This window comes from Marmota marmota, unplaced genomic scaffold, assembly GCF_001458135.2.
Source record: "Marmota marmota marmota unplaced genomic scaffold, marMar, whole genome shotgun sequence".
NCBI classification, from domain to species: domain Eukaryota; kingdom Metazoa; phylum Chordata; class Mammalia; order Rodentia; family Sciuridae; genus Marmota; species Marmota marmota.
Window position 1 is genome coordinate 7,655,619 of NW_026000223.1, and position 16,281 is coordinate 7,671,899.

At 36.8% G+C, this 16,281-nt stretch overlaps 1 protein-coding gene across 2 annotated transcripts in view; it reads left to right on the plus strand.

Annotated features, from left to right (window-relative positions):
- Bag4 (BAG cochaperone 4) overlaps positions 1-15,339 on the plus strand; it is a 29,187-nt gene extending 13,848 nt beyond the window's left edge. For both annotated transcript variants that reach the window (XM_015501267.2, XM_048792794.1), the window contains 3 exons: positions 7,148-7,402; positions 9,627-9,884; positions 11,074-15,339. In XM_015501267.2, coding sequence (XP_015356753.1) covers positions 7,148-7,402; positions 9,627-9,884; positions 11,074-11,556 — 996 coding nt within the window. In that variant the 3' untranslated portion in view covers positions 11,557-15,339. The remainder of the gene's footprint in view (positions 1-7,147; positions 7,403-9,626; positions 9,885-11,073) is intronic.
- Positions 15,340-16,281: the final 942 nt, after the last annotated feature.

Genomic DNA, 16,281 nt, shown 5'->3' on the forward strand with positions numbered 1-16,281 from the left:
AAAAAAAAAAAAAAAAAAAAAAAAAAAAAAAAAAAAACCTACAGGAGAATTCCAAGTTCAAGGCCAGCCTGGACAACTTAGTAAGGCCCTGTCTCAAAGTAAAATTTAAGAAGTCTGGGGATGTAGCTCACACCCCTAGTATGATGAGGCCCTAGTATCTGGTAGAATACACCCCTAGTATAATGAGGCCCTCAAAAAAGAAAAAAAAAAAAGAAAAATCATATTACTCATTTTCCTTCTGGTTGCCTCCTCATATTAATCTTGCCTCACAATCATTCTTTTTGGTGTGTTTTATAAATCTTAAAATCTCTAATTAAAAATAGTTTTAATAAACCAAGAATGCATAATTTTTTATTGATTTTATTATTTTTTTTTTAAATACATGACAACAGTAGAATGCATTACAATCCTAATTACACATATGGAGCACAATTTTTCATATCTCTGTATATAAAGTATGTTCACGTCAATTTATGCCATTATACGTGTACTCTTTTTTTTGCATTCAATCTTAATACACACACACACACACACACATATATATATATCACAATTTTTCATATTTCTGTTTGTATATAAGGTATGTTGACACCCAGTTCAAATCTTCTTCGTACATGTACTTTGTATAATGATGACCATCACATTCCACCATCCTTGCTAATCCCCTTCCACCTCTTTCCCTCCCACACCTCTTCCCTATTTAGAATTAATCTAATCCTCCCATGCTCTCCCTCCCTACCCCACTATGAGTCACCCCCCTTATATCAGAGAAAATATTCGGCATTTGTTTTTTGGGATTGGCTGACTTTACTTAGCATTATCTTCTCCAACGCCATCCATTTACCTGCAAATGCCATGATTTTGTTCTTTTTTAATGCTGAGTAATATTCCATTATGTATAAATGCCATATTTTTTTTTATCCATTCATCCACTGAAGGACATCTAGGTTGGCTCCACAGTTTAGCTATTGTGAATTGTGCTGCTATAAACATTGATGTGGCTGTGTCCCTGNCGAAGTGCATGAGAAGAAGATTAACATTAAACAGGGATGAGAGGTGGGAGGGAAAGGGAGAGAGAAGGGAAATTGCATGGAAATGGAAGGAGACCCTCAGGGTTATACAAAATTACATACAAGAGGAAGTGAGGGGAAAGGGAAAAAAAAATCAAGAGAGAGAAATGAATTACAATAGATGGGGTAGAGAGAGAAGATGGGAGGGGAGGGGAGGGAAGGGGGGTAGTAGGGGATAGGAAGGGCAGCAGAATACAACATACTAGTATGGCAGTATGTAAAAAAGTGGATGTGTAACCGATGTGATTCTGCAATCTGTATACGGGGTAAAAATGGGAGTTCATAATCCACTTGAATCAAATGTATGAAATATGATATGTCAAGAGCTTTGTAATGTTTTGAACAACTAATAATAATAATAAAAAATATACTTTACAAAAAAAAGTGCATAATTTCTTGTTTGTGTTTTTTGAGTTGTCTTTGAGACATTCTGAAATTGGTCATTGTCTCATCCTTAGCAAACATGTTAACTGCAAAGTTGATAGGTGGTATTCTGACTCCATATTGTTATTAAACATGCATGTTGCAAGTAGTGATCCCTGGACACAGTAGTTATTTGGAGAAAGTAGTTATAAACTCAAAAAGAGATCAAAACCAGGAAGTAATTTTTATAATGAACATAAAGGGCTGGGCATGGTTGCATGCATCTGTAATCCCAGCCACTCTGGAGGCTGTGGCAGGAGGATTTTGAGTTCAAAGCCAGCCTCAACACTTGGCAACTCAGTGAGATCCTGTCTCTAAATAAAATATAAAAAAGGGCTGGGGATATGGCTCAGTGGTTAAGCATCCCTGGGTTCAATCCTCAGTGCCAAAAAAAAAAAAAAATTAAGTACTGTAGTTAGGAGCTCCATAAGACAAAAATTGGAATAGCTCTTTAAATTGAGATATTACATGAGAGAGCAACCGGTGGATGATGGTAGATTTGGCAGTTCCAAAAACAAGTGTTAGTGAAAATTCAAGGTGATGTTAACTGCTGATAATTATGAAGTCTTGGAATACTTTTGTAAAATTTTCTGTATTTTTCACGATAAGCACAACAGGAAGAGTTGTGATACTGCTAGGGGAAATCATTTTTTGCTTAGCTCACATCTGTCTGCACTTTTATAGTCATACCAAATAGCAAGGGAATCTCAACAGCCTTTTTCTGGGCAAGAAACTTGACCATTTTTCTTCCATATCTACACAATAATCCATCAACTGGGAAACCAACTTTAGTAAAAAGTATTTTATATCAGACAATCTTTAGCTTGCATTGAGATGACAAATAGTGAGATGTCTTTTGGCTGTTAAATTGTTACCATTTGGGGTTGCTTGGTTTGTTGTCTGGGTTCCTTGTCTCCTTTCAGTAAAGAATTGAAGAACAGGTTACAGGTAGCAAATAAGAAGTAGGTTTATTGCAGAAGTGACAGAGATACAGCCATAGACTTCTCTGAAAAGAAGGGGCCCTAACCCTGGGAATCTGGTGGAGGAGTTTTGGCCTGTTCTTTTTATAGTCCGTGAAATTTCCTCCTTTCCTTACCTACTCTTCTGTCCATGGGCTCTTCATTATTATTGATTGGTGCCTCCTGTGTCCATGCATCTGTTTTAGTTTTTCTCTTGGGCCCCCTATTTAAAAGCACAAGTACCAAAGTGTCTGATTGGATTTCCTGCTTGTGTCTACAAGCACTTTTGTCAAGCAGGAAGTTGACCACATCAGAAGACCCTCTCCATGCTCTTTGTTCTGGCCTTGCCCTGACCTCCTCACTTGCTGTCTTGCCCTGGCTGCCTAGACCTTCTACTTCTTCCTTAAAATTATGTCTTGCATTTTGTCCTAGAGTAAGAGCATTAGTTGTAATTTATCCGAATTTTGAGAGTGCCAATTTTGATTTCTTTTGGAATCCAGAATGGTACTTTCAAGTAAACTATCTGTGGGGAGCCACTCTGAATGATTCGGGTCTTCCATCTTGGAGCGGAGAGGCTTTGACCATCACTACACCTCGTAGTGACTTGGACATTGCCCTGGTCCTGGAAGTTTGAGGACAAGTCTTCAGACATAGGTGTCGCCCTACAGCCCTTGGGTCGAATTACACTCACATGCTCTTTGTAACTCCGCCCCTTCTTTTTTGGATGGAACTTTATAAGAACAAGGGTTCTCCCAGTAAAAGCCCACTTCCAAACGTGCTTGCGCGCGCTCTCGCCAGACTCTCATTGACTATCCCTCGCTCTCCCATTTGGGGGGGCTTGAGGCTGAAAGCGGAGGAGCCGTCCTGAAGTTTGTTTAAAGGTAAAGTGTCTGTGTTTTATTTGGTGTTCCTGGAAATTCACATGAGCGACCTTAAGTTCCACTGCCCCCTGGGTCAGGAGCAGCAACTATCAAAGAAGATTTTATTTAATTCTTGTGATTTGCTCAGTTTTAGATTGCATATTACCATATCAACTGCCAAGTTTCCAATTAAAAGTTGTCTTGCTGGATGAGTGACACATGCCTAAAATCCCAGCAACTCGGTAGGCTGAGTCAGGAGAATTGCAAGTTTGCAGCTAGCCTCAGCAACTTAGTGAGACCCTGCCTCAAAATTAAAAATGAAAAGTTCTGGGAATGTAACTCAGTGAATGTCTCTGGGTTCAGTGCCAGTACAAAAACAAACAAAAAACTTGCTGTCCTTAGACACAGACTGCCTTCATTAAAATAATCTACTTGGATATCAAGGAAATAGCTAGGGTCGTAGCAGCCAACTGGATTTTAGGCATATCTGAGATTTTATATAATATTTTTAAGTGTAAACTTTGTTTACTCTAAAAAGTAATGTAGCTTTATTATTAAAATTTTGGGCTGGGCATGGTGACACATGTGTGCCATCCTATCCAGATCCTTGGCAGGCTGAGGCAGGAGGATGAAAAGTTTTAGGCCAGCCTTGGCAAATTAGCAAGACCCTGTCTCACACTAAAATTTAAAAAAGGACTGGAAGCCAGGAACGATGGTTCATGCCTGTAATCCCAGCAATTTGGGAGGCTGAGGTAGGAGGATCACAAGTTAAGACCAGCCTCAGCAGTTTAGTAAGCAATTTAATGAATCTAAAAAAAAAAAAAGAAGAAGGAGCCAGATGCCACTAATCAACTCAGACCCTGTCTCTAAATAAAATACAAAAAAGGGCTGGGGATGTGGTTCAATGGTTGAGCACTCCTGAGTCCAATCCCCACTACCACAAAAAAAAAAAAAAAAAAAGTAGGAAAGGACTGGGAATCTACCTCAGTGGTAAAGCACATGCCTACCAAGCATTAGGCCCTGGATTTAACAAAGAAGAACAACAAAAAAATTGGAAACTAGGGAGAGGATAAAAAATACTACTTGTGCCATCTTAATATATTCATATTTTGAAAAATTTCTTTTTTTCCCTATCATGTTTACACAGCTTTAAATGATTATACACTTTTTTTTTAAATTTATTTTTTAGTTTTCGGCAGACACAACATCTTTGTTTGTATGTGGTGCTGAGGATCGAACCCAGGCCGCACGCATGCCAGGCGAGCGCGCTACCGCTTGAGCCACATCCCCAGCCCCAATTATACACTTTTTAATTTAGCACTTTAGTTGCCCTATGCACTTGCCATGTTAATAATAGGGCGAAATATCAAGAACATTCTTTTTAATATTTAAAAAAATTTTTTTAGACGTTGATAGACCTTTATTTTATTTATATATTTATATGTGGTGCTGAGAATCCAACCCAGTGCCTCACACATGCTAGGCAAGTGCTCTACCATTAAGCCACAACCCCAACCCCTCTCTTTTTAATATTAAGGTAATTTTCAAACAAAAGTAGTAAGAATAGCATAAAAAAATGCCTGTGTGTCCATCTTTCAGCTTTGATTATTAATCCTTGACTATCATGTATTTATCTTTGGAGCATTTCTTTAGAGTACTTTGAAGAAATTCCAGATGTCAAACTGTATAACTTGTAAATAAACTTAAGTATGTCTATTTAAAATATTAAGGACTTTTGGGGTGGGTATTGGGGATCGAATTCAGGGGCACTCAACCACTGAGCCCCAGCCCTTTTTTGTATTTTATTTAGAGACAGGGTCTCACTGAGTTTCTTTGCGCTTCATTTTTGCTGAGGCTGGCTTTGAACTCTGAATCCTCCTGCCTCAGCCTCCTGAGTCGCTGTGATTATAGGTGTGCACCGCAGCACCCGGCAAGGGCTTTTTAAATTTTTTTTTAAGTTGTCAGTGGACCTTTATATATGGTGCTGAGAGTTGAACCCAATGCCACACACATGCTAGGCAAATACTTTGCAACTGAGCCACAACCCCAGCCAAGGACATTTTGAAAACATAACCACAATGCTAATACCACCAGTTACCTGTGACAAGTTCTGCTCTCTCAAATGCTGAAGTTTGAACATTAGTTAAGCATGCTGAGGCAAGCATATAAAGCAGGGTTTATTTAAAAAGGGTAACAGAGACTTCTCCCAGGAAGGTGAAGGGGGCCATAGCTGGTATCCTGGTATCCCAAGAAGCGAGGTGTTCTGTGCTTTTTATACGTCCTAGGCCTCCTTTGTTTTTCTGCCTTTTCCCCCTTATCTTTCTCCTTCCTGTTACAGGACTACCCCTCCCCATGCTTGGTGGGAGGGCCTAAAGGTGGGAAACAGGTGTGGTGAAAGGGAGAAGGGCCGGATAGTACAGCTCCCTGTAGGGAGGGGCAATTCCTGGGACAGGTTACCTTAGCAACAGTTTGGAGCAGGGGCAGGTTCTAGATAAGGGTGGAGGAAGGGCTCCAAAGGAATTAACATTTAATTCTTCTGGGACAGTCTCTAACTTCTGGGGACTCACTCAAAATTGGCCTAACTTGATCTGACCTGATTCGATTTACCTATCCAATCAGGTATATTGTGTGGTATATTAAGGAGTTCTTTGTTTAGACTGAAAGCTTAACGAGCTTCTTAGTAGCTTTAACAAAGAGGTGGTTCATTGCCCTTCTGGTCAGGGAATGTATTGCTGGCTCTTCCCTTGTACCTGACCCTGAGAGGAATTCTTTGGAATTCCTTGTCTGTTCTCAAACCTAAAGAAAGAATGATTAGTCTTAGAGACAGAGGTGAACACAGCAAAACTTGATTCTGGGTTTTTACTGTTTTTAAAAGGTAAAGTAGAAATGAGTAGAAAACATTAAGGTGATCATTTAAATTTAGGTTTTAGCTTTACTCTCATTTGAATTATAAACTGAGGGTTCTTGGTACTAGTAATAGTCTAGATAAGTGATTTAAAACTACAGTTAAGGAAGGCTGGGAATGAAGCTTAGTGGTAGAGTGCTTGCACATGACATTAGATTCAAATCCCAGCTCTGCAAACAAAATCAAAAACCATGGCAGTAAGCAGTGTATGAGGAATGTATCTCTGTTATCTGTTATTATCTGGGTAATAGAGTAATGGTATGGTACCAAAGAACATGGACTTTGGAGTCAGATTGGGTTTATTTCTTTATCTTGCCATAATAATACTAACAACAATAAGATAAATAATTTTCCATTTATTGAGCATACTTTGTATCAGATACTAAGTCTTAATTTATGTCATGTCATTTAATTTTCATATTAACCCTGCAAGAAAAGTTTATGGTCTTTATTTTTCCTGTTGGAGAAACTGAAACTAAGAGCAGTTAAATATAAAGTCTGTGGCATAGCTGGGTCTTTCTCTATAGTCTCTCTTCCTCTTACATTATGGTCTTCCTTCTCTCTCTGGAATTCTCTCAAGTTTCCCACAATTCCCTCCTCAGTCAGTCAGTCAGTTCTCCTCTGCTGTTATGAAATTGTCAGGTATACTTAAGGCAATGTTTAAGAAGCATTGCTCTAAGGTCATCACTTCGTGTCTCATCACAATATACATGTATCATTCCATTGTTACATGGGCTCTACAGTTCAGTCTATGGAATATTATTTTAATAGAAGAGAGAGAAAATACGTTACAGATTGGTTAGGGAGTTTGTATTTTCATTAGTTATTGATTTCTTCCTAAAATTTTTACATTGGGCATTCAGTTAGGGCATTTCAGTTCTTCAGCTCTTCTACCCATTTATCTTTTTTCTCAATTTTGCTTTTTTTCAGAGTTTGAATTCTTATACAAATGGAGCATATGGTCCACCATATCCCCCAGGCCCTGGGGCAAATACTGCCTCATATTCAGGGGCTTATTATGCACCTGGCTATTCTCAGACCAGTTACTCTACAGAAGTTCCAAGCACTTATCGATCACCTGGCAACAGCCCAACCCCAGCCTCTCGTTGGATGTATCCCCAACAGGACTGTCAGACTGAAGCGCCCCCTCTTAGAGGGCAGGTTCCAGGATATCCTGCTTCACAGGTGAGCAGTTTTCTGTAGGAAAAATTTCAAAGTCTTTGCTTCTTGAGTTGTAAACAGTGGAAGGGTGTTTATTTATATTAGTGCTTATTTAGGAAAATGCTGAAGATGGTCAGAAGTTTTCCAGAGGTGAAGGCAGGGACTACTTTTATATTGGATGCCTTTCTTTCTTGTAGTAACTATTTCAATAAATAGTTGAAGGTACCTTAAAGATGTCATAATCAGAAAATTTTTAAAGTGAAAGAAATTTTTTTTTTTTTTTTTTTTTTGTGATGGTGGTGGTACTGGTATTGAACCCAGGGGTACTTTACCACTGAGCTACACCCCCAGCCCTTTTTACTTATTAATTTTTTTTGGTACCAGGAATTGAACCCAAGGATGCTCAACCACTGAGCCATGTCTTCAGTCCTTTTTTATTTTATTTACTTAAAAATATTTATTTTTTAGTTTTAGGTGGACACAGTATCTTTTTTTTAAAATTTGTTTTAATTAGTTACACATGACAGTACAATGATCTTGACATATCATCATTTGGATCAGATGGGATATAATTTCTCATTTTTCTGAGTGTACAGGTTGTAGAATTACATTGGTCTTGCAGTCACGTATATACCCACAGCAATAATAATGTCTATTTTATTCTGCTGTCCTTCCATTTCCCCCCTCCCCCTCCTCCCATCACTTCTCTCTACCCAATCTAATGTGACCCACTTCTTTTTTTTTTCCTTCACATCTTCATACCTGTATTCTGTTAATGAAAGGGGTCTCCTTCCCTCTTCCATGCAATTCCCATTCCTCTCTTCCCTATCTAGAGGTAATTTTCTTCTCATGCTCTTCCTCCCTACCCCATTTCGAGTCACCTCCCTTATATCAGAGAAGACATTTGGCATTTGTTTTTTTTGGGATTGGCTAACTTCACTTGGCATAATCTGCTCTAATGCCATCCATTTCCCTGCAAATGTCATGGTCTTGTTATTTTTTTAGTGCTGAGTAATATTCCATTGTGTATAAATGCCACATTTTTTTATCCATTCATCCATTGAAGGGCATCTAGGTTGGCTCCACAGTCTAGCTATTGTGAATTGTGCTGCTATAAACATTGATGTGGCTGTGTCCCTATATTATGCCGTTTTTAGGTCTTTTGAGTATAGTCCAAGAAGAGAAATAGCTGGGTCAAATAGTGGTTCCATTCCCAGTTTTCCAAGGAATCTCCATACTGCTTTCCAAATTGGCTGTACCAATTTGCAGTCCCACCAGCAATGTATGAGTGTACCTTCCCCCCCACCCCCATCCTCGCCAGCACTTGTTGTTTGACTTCATAATGGCTGCGATTCTTACTGGAGTGAGATGGTATCTTAGAGTAGTTTTAATTTGCATTTCTCTGATTGCTAGGGATGGTGAGCATTTTTTCGTGTATTTGTTCATTGATTGTATATCCTCTTCTGAGAAGTGTCTACAATATCTTTATTTTACATTTATGTGGTGCTGAGGATTGAACCCAGTGCCTCATGCCTGCTAGGCGAGCGTTCTACCACTGAGCCACAAACCCAGCCCCCCCCTTTTTTAATTTAGAGACATAATCTCACGGAGTTGCTAACTGCCTCACTAATCTGCTGAGGCTGACTTTAAACTTGAGATCCTCCTGCCTCAGCCTCCTGAGTTGCTGAGAATACATGTGTGTGCCACTGCACCCGGCTTTATTTTTAATTTTGAGACATGCTTTTGGTAAATTGCTGAGGCTATCCTCAAATTTGTGACCCTCTTGCTTCAGTCCTAAGTTGCTGGAATTCTAGGTGTGCCATTGTGCCTGGCAAAATAAATTTTTAGAGAATTGTTTAAAAGTTTCCTAGTTTTAACCTTTTTTTGGTGTGCTATTAGATTTATATTTTTAAATATTTTATGAATGATACCATGTTTATTTCTCTGTTCACTTTAAGAGGATTTCTAATATATCTTTATTTGTGCTTCCTTATAACATGGGATCATTTGATTATAGTGTCTATGGACAGATTTATACTATTCTTCAGTAATTGAATTTTAGGCCTTATTCTTTCTAGTTTGATCATCACCAAATCTTTCCTCGGTATAACTGGAACAGGTTTTTTTCAGGCCTGTAGTAATTATGGCAACTAATTAGAGTTCCTAGCTTCCTAGAATTTGCCAATAATATTTTCATTACTTTTAGTTTTTTTAGAAATGACCAGCATATTTTTTCCTCTCAATCTAGAACCCTGGAATGACCCTGCCCCATTATCCTTATGGGGATGGTAATCATAGTGTTCAGCAGTCAGGACCAACTGTACGACCACAAGAGGATGCATGGGCTGCTTCTCCTGGTGCTTATGGGATAGGCACCCGCTACCCCTGGCCTTCAGCTGCGCCCTCAGTACCACCTGGGAATCTCTACATGACTGAATCAACTTCATCGTGGCCTAGCAGTGGCTCTCCTCAGCCACCTCCTTCACCACCACCCCAGCAGTCCAAGGTAGGAGACTTAAGTGTTTTTCTTTTGCTCTCTGGGTAATGAAGAAAGCTCAAGGGACCAAGGTTGTGGGGCTCAGTGGTGAGTGCTTGCCTAGCATGTGTGAGGCACTGGGTTCGATCCCTGGCACCACATAAAAATAAACAAATAAAATGAAGGTATTGTGTCCATCTATAACTAAAAAAAAATTAAAAAAAAAAACCTCAAGATTTAACTTTTCTCCATTGGTCTGTGGGGACTAATTATGAAAATTTGGTGACTACTTCCTGTAGCTTTACTTCAGCCTATTCTTTCCTCTTTTATACTCTCAAAGACTTTATTTATTTATTTTGTACTGGGGATTAAACCCAGAGGTGCTTTACCACTGAGCCACATCCCAGCCTTTTTTATTATTTATTTAAAAAAAAATTTTAGATGTTGATGAACCTTTATTTTATTCATTTATTTATATGCAGTGCCGAGAATTGAAGCCAGTACCTACCACTGAGCTACAACCTTTCTTATTTTTTAAGACAGGGTCTCAATAGTTGCTGAGGGCCTTACTAAGTTGCCAAGATTGATCCTGCTGTTTTAGCCTTCCAAAGACTTTTATTTTTTAAAGACATTTTAGGCTCACATCCTATTTTTAAAAGACATAAAAGTGCTCATTTTCTCTTTGTTGTAATTCTTTCCAAATGTTAAATACAATCAGACTGCATTTTGTAACCACAAATAATCTATAGATAGAAGATAAAAACCGACGTGAAATACCTATAGTATTAGCTTCTATGGTTTAATACTTTTAAATTAAACCATAGATTTGAACATTATATGCTTATGTCTGCTTCCTTTTTAAGATCTTGAGGTTTTAAATTTTAAAGGGAAAAACTGTCTAATTCTTATTTAGTAAGTCACTGGATGGATTGTGAAGTGGTAAGATATATTGTAAGGTGTTCACGATGATAATGTGCCTCAGGGAAGGTTGTTCTGTTATATTCAGGAATTCTCTTGCTTTTTATGTGACAGGACATTCCCTTTTATCTTCTTAAAATGGTGTTTTTCTCAAATTATTGAAAAGGGTGGTCCAGTTTTATTGGAGGGAATTCTTTTAATGTACTTTTGGGTCAGGTGAAAGATGTGCGCTAAAAAATTGTACCATTGATGGATTCTTATTAAAATAGCTTTTTTCCTCTTTTTATTCTCCCATCCTAAGGATTCCTCATACCCCTATAGCCAAGATCAAGGCATGAACCGGCACAACTTTCCTTGCAGTGTCCATCAGTATGAATCCTCCGGGACAATGAACAATGATAATTCAGACCTTTTGGATTCCCAAGTCCAATATAGTGCTGAGCCTCAACTGTATGGTAATGCCACCAATGAGCATCCTGGTAATCAAGATCAGAGTAATAATCTTCCTGAAGAATGTTTATCTTCAGATGAAGGTACTCCTCCAAGTATTAAAAAAATCATACATGTATTGGAGAAGGTCCAGTATCTTGAGCAAGAAGTAGAAGAGTTTGTAGGAAAAAAGACAGACAAAGCATACTGGCTTCTGGAAGAAATGCTAACAAAGGAACTTTTGGAACTGGATTCTGTTGAAACTGGGGGCCAGGACTCTGTCCGGCAGGCCAGGAAAGAGGCTGTTTGTAAGATCCAGGCCATACTGGAAAAATTAGAAAAAAAAGGATTATGAAAGGATTTAGAACAAAGTGGAAGCCTGTTAATAACTTGGCCAAAGAACTCTTGATTTTGGTTAGTTACTGTCTTTTTGAAATGCCTGTTGATGACAAGAAGCATACATTCCAAATTTCCTTTGATTTAATTTAAAACTTGAAAAGTTGGTAAAGGAATGGAAGAACACTTTAGTTACGAGATTTTTCAGTTCTCAGACGAATGAATGTAATAGAAAACTGGAATTACTAATATTGCCAAGTAGACTCACTTCTTAAGAAATTTGGGGACATTTTTAAGCTGCTTCTTATCAGCAGGAGAGAAATACATTTCATGTAACAGGCTATCAGAAACCTACCAGATGAAACTGGATATAATCTGAGACAAACAGAATCTGTTTTTGTAAACATCTGGATTACTTGTCAACATTTTTTTACATTGTGACTGTTTCAGTGTAGACACTTCATTGTAAATTACAGCTTAGACTTTAGCCTTCTTGGACTTCTGTTTTATTATTTGCAGTTCACGAATATAGTATTATTCTCTACTTCTTGGTACGTTTTGTAGTAATATGTTTAATATAATTATTCAAAAGACTATATTGACAGCCAGATAATATGGCAGTTCTGAATGGATTTATGTCTTTTCATCACTTGAATATATTGCAATGTGTAGTGAATTCTTGAGGTAAATTGTCATCCTTTTTTGTATAGCACGTTTAGTTAGAGTTCTTAACACTTCTACTTTTCATAGTAGTAGTGGAAGGTGAATTTGGAAATGACATTGATACAAGAATTAAATGTTTATGGACATTTTTCTTTTTTATTGTATTTGGATAAAGATCCACTTAAAATTACTTTAAAAAAAAAAACAAAGTATAATTATCTTTTTACTATTGCTGCTTCTACAGAAAACCTGTGATAGATAAAGATGAAAAATCAATGCCATAATGAATATAAATAATGACTCCAAAAAGTAATAAATATGATTATTTGACACAAGGCCCTTTGAAATATTGTTTTCCATCTAAGCTATCAGTTTCGATATATAAGATCCCTGTGGGCAGATTTCAGCTCAATTTATATTTAAAAATAATGATGGGAAAAGGAGATGCTCAGGGAGTAAATCATGTATAGAGTGGGAAATTATTTTCTTCTTTTGTTTCTTAGATAAATTTCATAGATTTTTGTTTGTTTGTTTGTTTCATAAAATATGTAACTATTAACTGATTTTAGAGCCCAATTTAAGAGAAAGCATATGGAAAGGGTCTCAACTGGCCTTGTTTGGGTACCTATGTGCTATTGTATAGAAGAGATTTAGGTAAATAACTTTTACATCTGAGTTCTAGTATACTATATGTGCTTTTAGGAAAATAGCTTTTTCTTTCTTTCTTTTTTTTTTTTTGGTGGGTGTTAGGGGGTGTAGGGCCTTGCACATGCTAGATAAGTGCTCTACCAATGAACTACATCCCCAGCTGTTTCTTAAGAGATCCAAGTGATAATATTTTTCCTAGACTGCCCAGCCTATTAATGATACTAAATCTGTCAGCCAACTCCTCTATTCATAACTAAGTAAACTAATAAAAACATGTTAAATGATGATACGAAATGTAGTAAAAATATTGAATATTGGCTGGAGCTTATGATTGGGATGAGTGATTCTACAGGATAATATGATGATAATTATATCCTAGGATTTTTATATTTGGCCTAATACAGGAATGTTTTAAAACAGACTTTTTTTGTAAAAATTAGAAAATTATACTTAAGACTTTAGAAAGTGGAGAAACTTAAAGCCAAGTTACCAACGGTACAGTGACTAATTCAAAAGGGAACTTTGCTATTGCTATTTAATTTACTGAGTGCCCAAGATGACAATTTCCAAAAAGTCTTGATTTTTACGTATATATATATATACACACACACACACACACATACATACATACATTATGCACAAATATACACATACGCATGTGTATCTTTTCAAGTTATTTTTTTAAACTTTTGAGATGGGATTTTAGACGACAGAAGAGTTGTAAAAATACTACAGGTCCTGTATACTCTTCACCCACCTTCTTCTTATGTTGACATCTTAAAAAACCATAGAACATTTGTCAAAATTAAGAAATTAACCTTGCTACATGGTATTAAATAGAGAGTTAAAAGTAACTTTTATTAGTCTTTTTACTAATGCCCCTTTATTGTTCTAGGATTGATTCCAGGATCCCATCTTGCATTTAATTGTCATGTCTCCATAGTGTCTTCCAGTCTGTGACAATGTACATTAACAGGATACTTGATGTAATGTATTTCTGGTGGTGTTAACTTCAATCACTATGCTAAGGTGATGTCTGCTAGAATTCCCTACTGTATACTATATTTTTCTTTGTAATTACTAAATATTTGCTAGAGATACTTCAGACTATGCAAATGTCCTGTGTCTGCGTAAACTTTTGCCTACTTCTTTTACTATCCATTGGCAGATCTTGCTTGTGGCAGTTACTACTGTGGTGTTCTAACAGTGCTTTTCTATTTCACTTATTTCTTCTACATTTAATAATTGGAATTATTCTTAAGGAAGAGCTGTCACTTTTGGATTTATATTTTTAATTATAATTAAGATATTCAGGATAGGTACAAACTTAGAAGATATAAACCATGTTAAAATGATTATAAATACCAATATCAAAGAAAACTAAGTTGATTACCTGTCACAGAAAATACAGTGAACTTAAGATGAAAATAGTATTTATGATTCGTAGAATTTGTTCAACTTTTTTAATATTGACTTCAAACTGAAATCTTTTTATTTAATTTCATGCTCAGACTTTTAAAAGTGTCTTAATTTATATTACTTTGGGGATCATTTTTGTCAAAATCTTAAGTTACCCAGAGCTGGCATGATAAACACAGCTATGTTTTCTTTATTATAAGCCACAGTTGTTCCAAATATAGATGTTAATGTAAACATTTAAACAAATCAGCCAAATGAAGAATCTAGGGCATGGTTTATGTTTGTCTCTGTATGTTGGCTTAGAATTTTTAAAAGTGCTTTAAAAAAATGGGGTTTGAAAACAATTCCTTAGTGGGTTATTGTAAATAATACTGTTAAAGGTAAGCAAAAATATTTTTAAAAATTGAAGAATGCAGATAAAATTGGCATTAAAAAAAGGTTGGAGCTTTTTCTTTTTAATTTTTTTTTAATTATGAGTTTATCTTAGTTCATAGACTTTAAGATTTTGATGAGTCAGTTCTTCTGTGAAAAGGATCATTCTCCTGATCGCATCCCTATTTTTCCTTCTCTAAAGAAAATCACTTTTTTTTCTTTTTCAATACTGGGCATTGAACCGAGGGATGAGCCACATCCCTAGCTCTTATTTTTTATTTTGAGACAGGGTCTTGCTAAGTTCCTAAGGGCCTCACTATGTTGTTGAGGCTGGCTTTGAATTAGCAATCATCCTGCCTCAGCCTCCCAAGCCCCTGGGATTACAGATATGTGCCACCACACCCAGTTCAGATAACCAACCACTTTCAAATGCAAAATGTAAATACATTTTCAAAATGTATGTTCATATTTTTAAATAACACAATTGTATTGCTTTTTTTTGTTTGTTTGTTTTACCAATTTAGGTCTTTTCTACTGATTTTTCTGTTTTAGAGGGTGAGGATTTAGGTTGATGTATCTGCCTCTATTACACACACGTTAGTTCTGTCTTCCCCACTTCTCAATATAGTTTGACTATTTCTATGTAAATGCTAACCAGAACCTATTCATATAATAAACCGTGATTTCTTTTCCTGATCAACTTCTCGTTTTCCTTGTATTTATTAGTCGTCTTTATTTTGTTTGCTTATGTATTTACGATTGATCTGACCTCAGACTCTACATCAGTTGTCTAAATCTTCTCTCAAGATGCTCAAACATTTTAGCAATTTTAAATTCCTAAAGAAGTCTATCCTGGAGCATTCTGATTGGAGGATTGGTATGTTCCTGGTGTATATAGATATCGTGGAATCTTCACTTATTTTCTTTGTCTTCTCTTTTGGTTTCCTGTATCCCATGTCTCTCTCTCTCTTATTTTATTCCTTATTTTGGTAGAACATATTCTCTAGTAGCTTTCTGGAAAAGCATGCATGGGAAGTAATTTTTTTTAGATCTTACATAATTGAAGATCTCTGTTCTAACCTGCTCCTGGATTAATATTTCTGCTAGGTATAAAATTATAGGAAATGATTATTTTAAGGATTTTAAAGACATTATCTAATGTCTTGTGATTTCTAGAATTGCTGTTGAGAAGGGTTTTAGTCAGCTTTTTTGCTGCTGTGACTAAAGGATCTGACTAGAACAATTTTAGAGGAGGAAAAGTTTATTTGAGGGCTTATGGTTTAGTCTTAGTCCATAGAAGGCTTGCTCCATTTCTCAGGACTTGAGGTGAGGCTGAACATCATGGCAGATTAGGGTGTGGAGGGAAGCAGCTCACATTATGGTGATCAAGAAGCAGATCACCGCTTTCCAGATACAAAATATATACCCTTTAGCCATACCCTTTCCACTTTGATTAATCCCATCAGGAATTAATACACTGATTGGGTTAAGACTCTTAAAACCCAAGATGGGCATGGTGGTGTTCACCTGTAATTCCAGAGGCTGGGGAGTCTGAGGCAAGAAGATCACAAGTTTAAAGCTAGTCTCAGCAACCTTGAGGCGCTAAGCAACTCAGTGAGACCCTGTCTCTAAATAAAATACA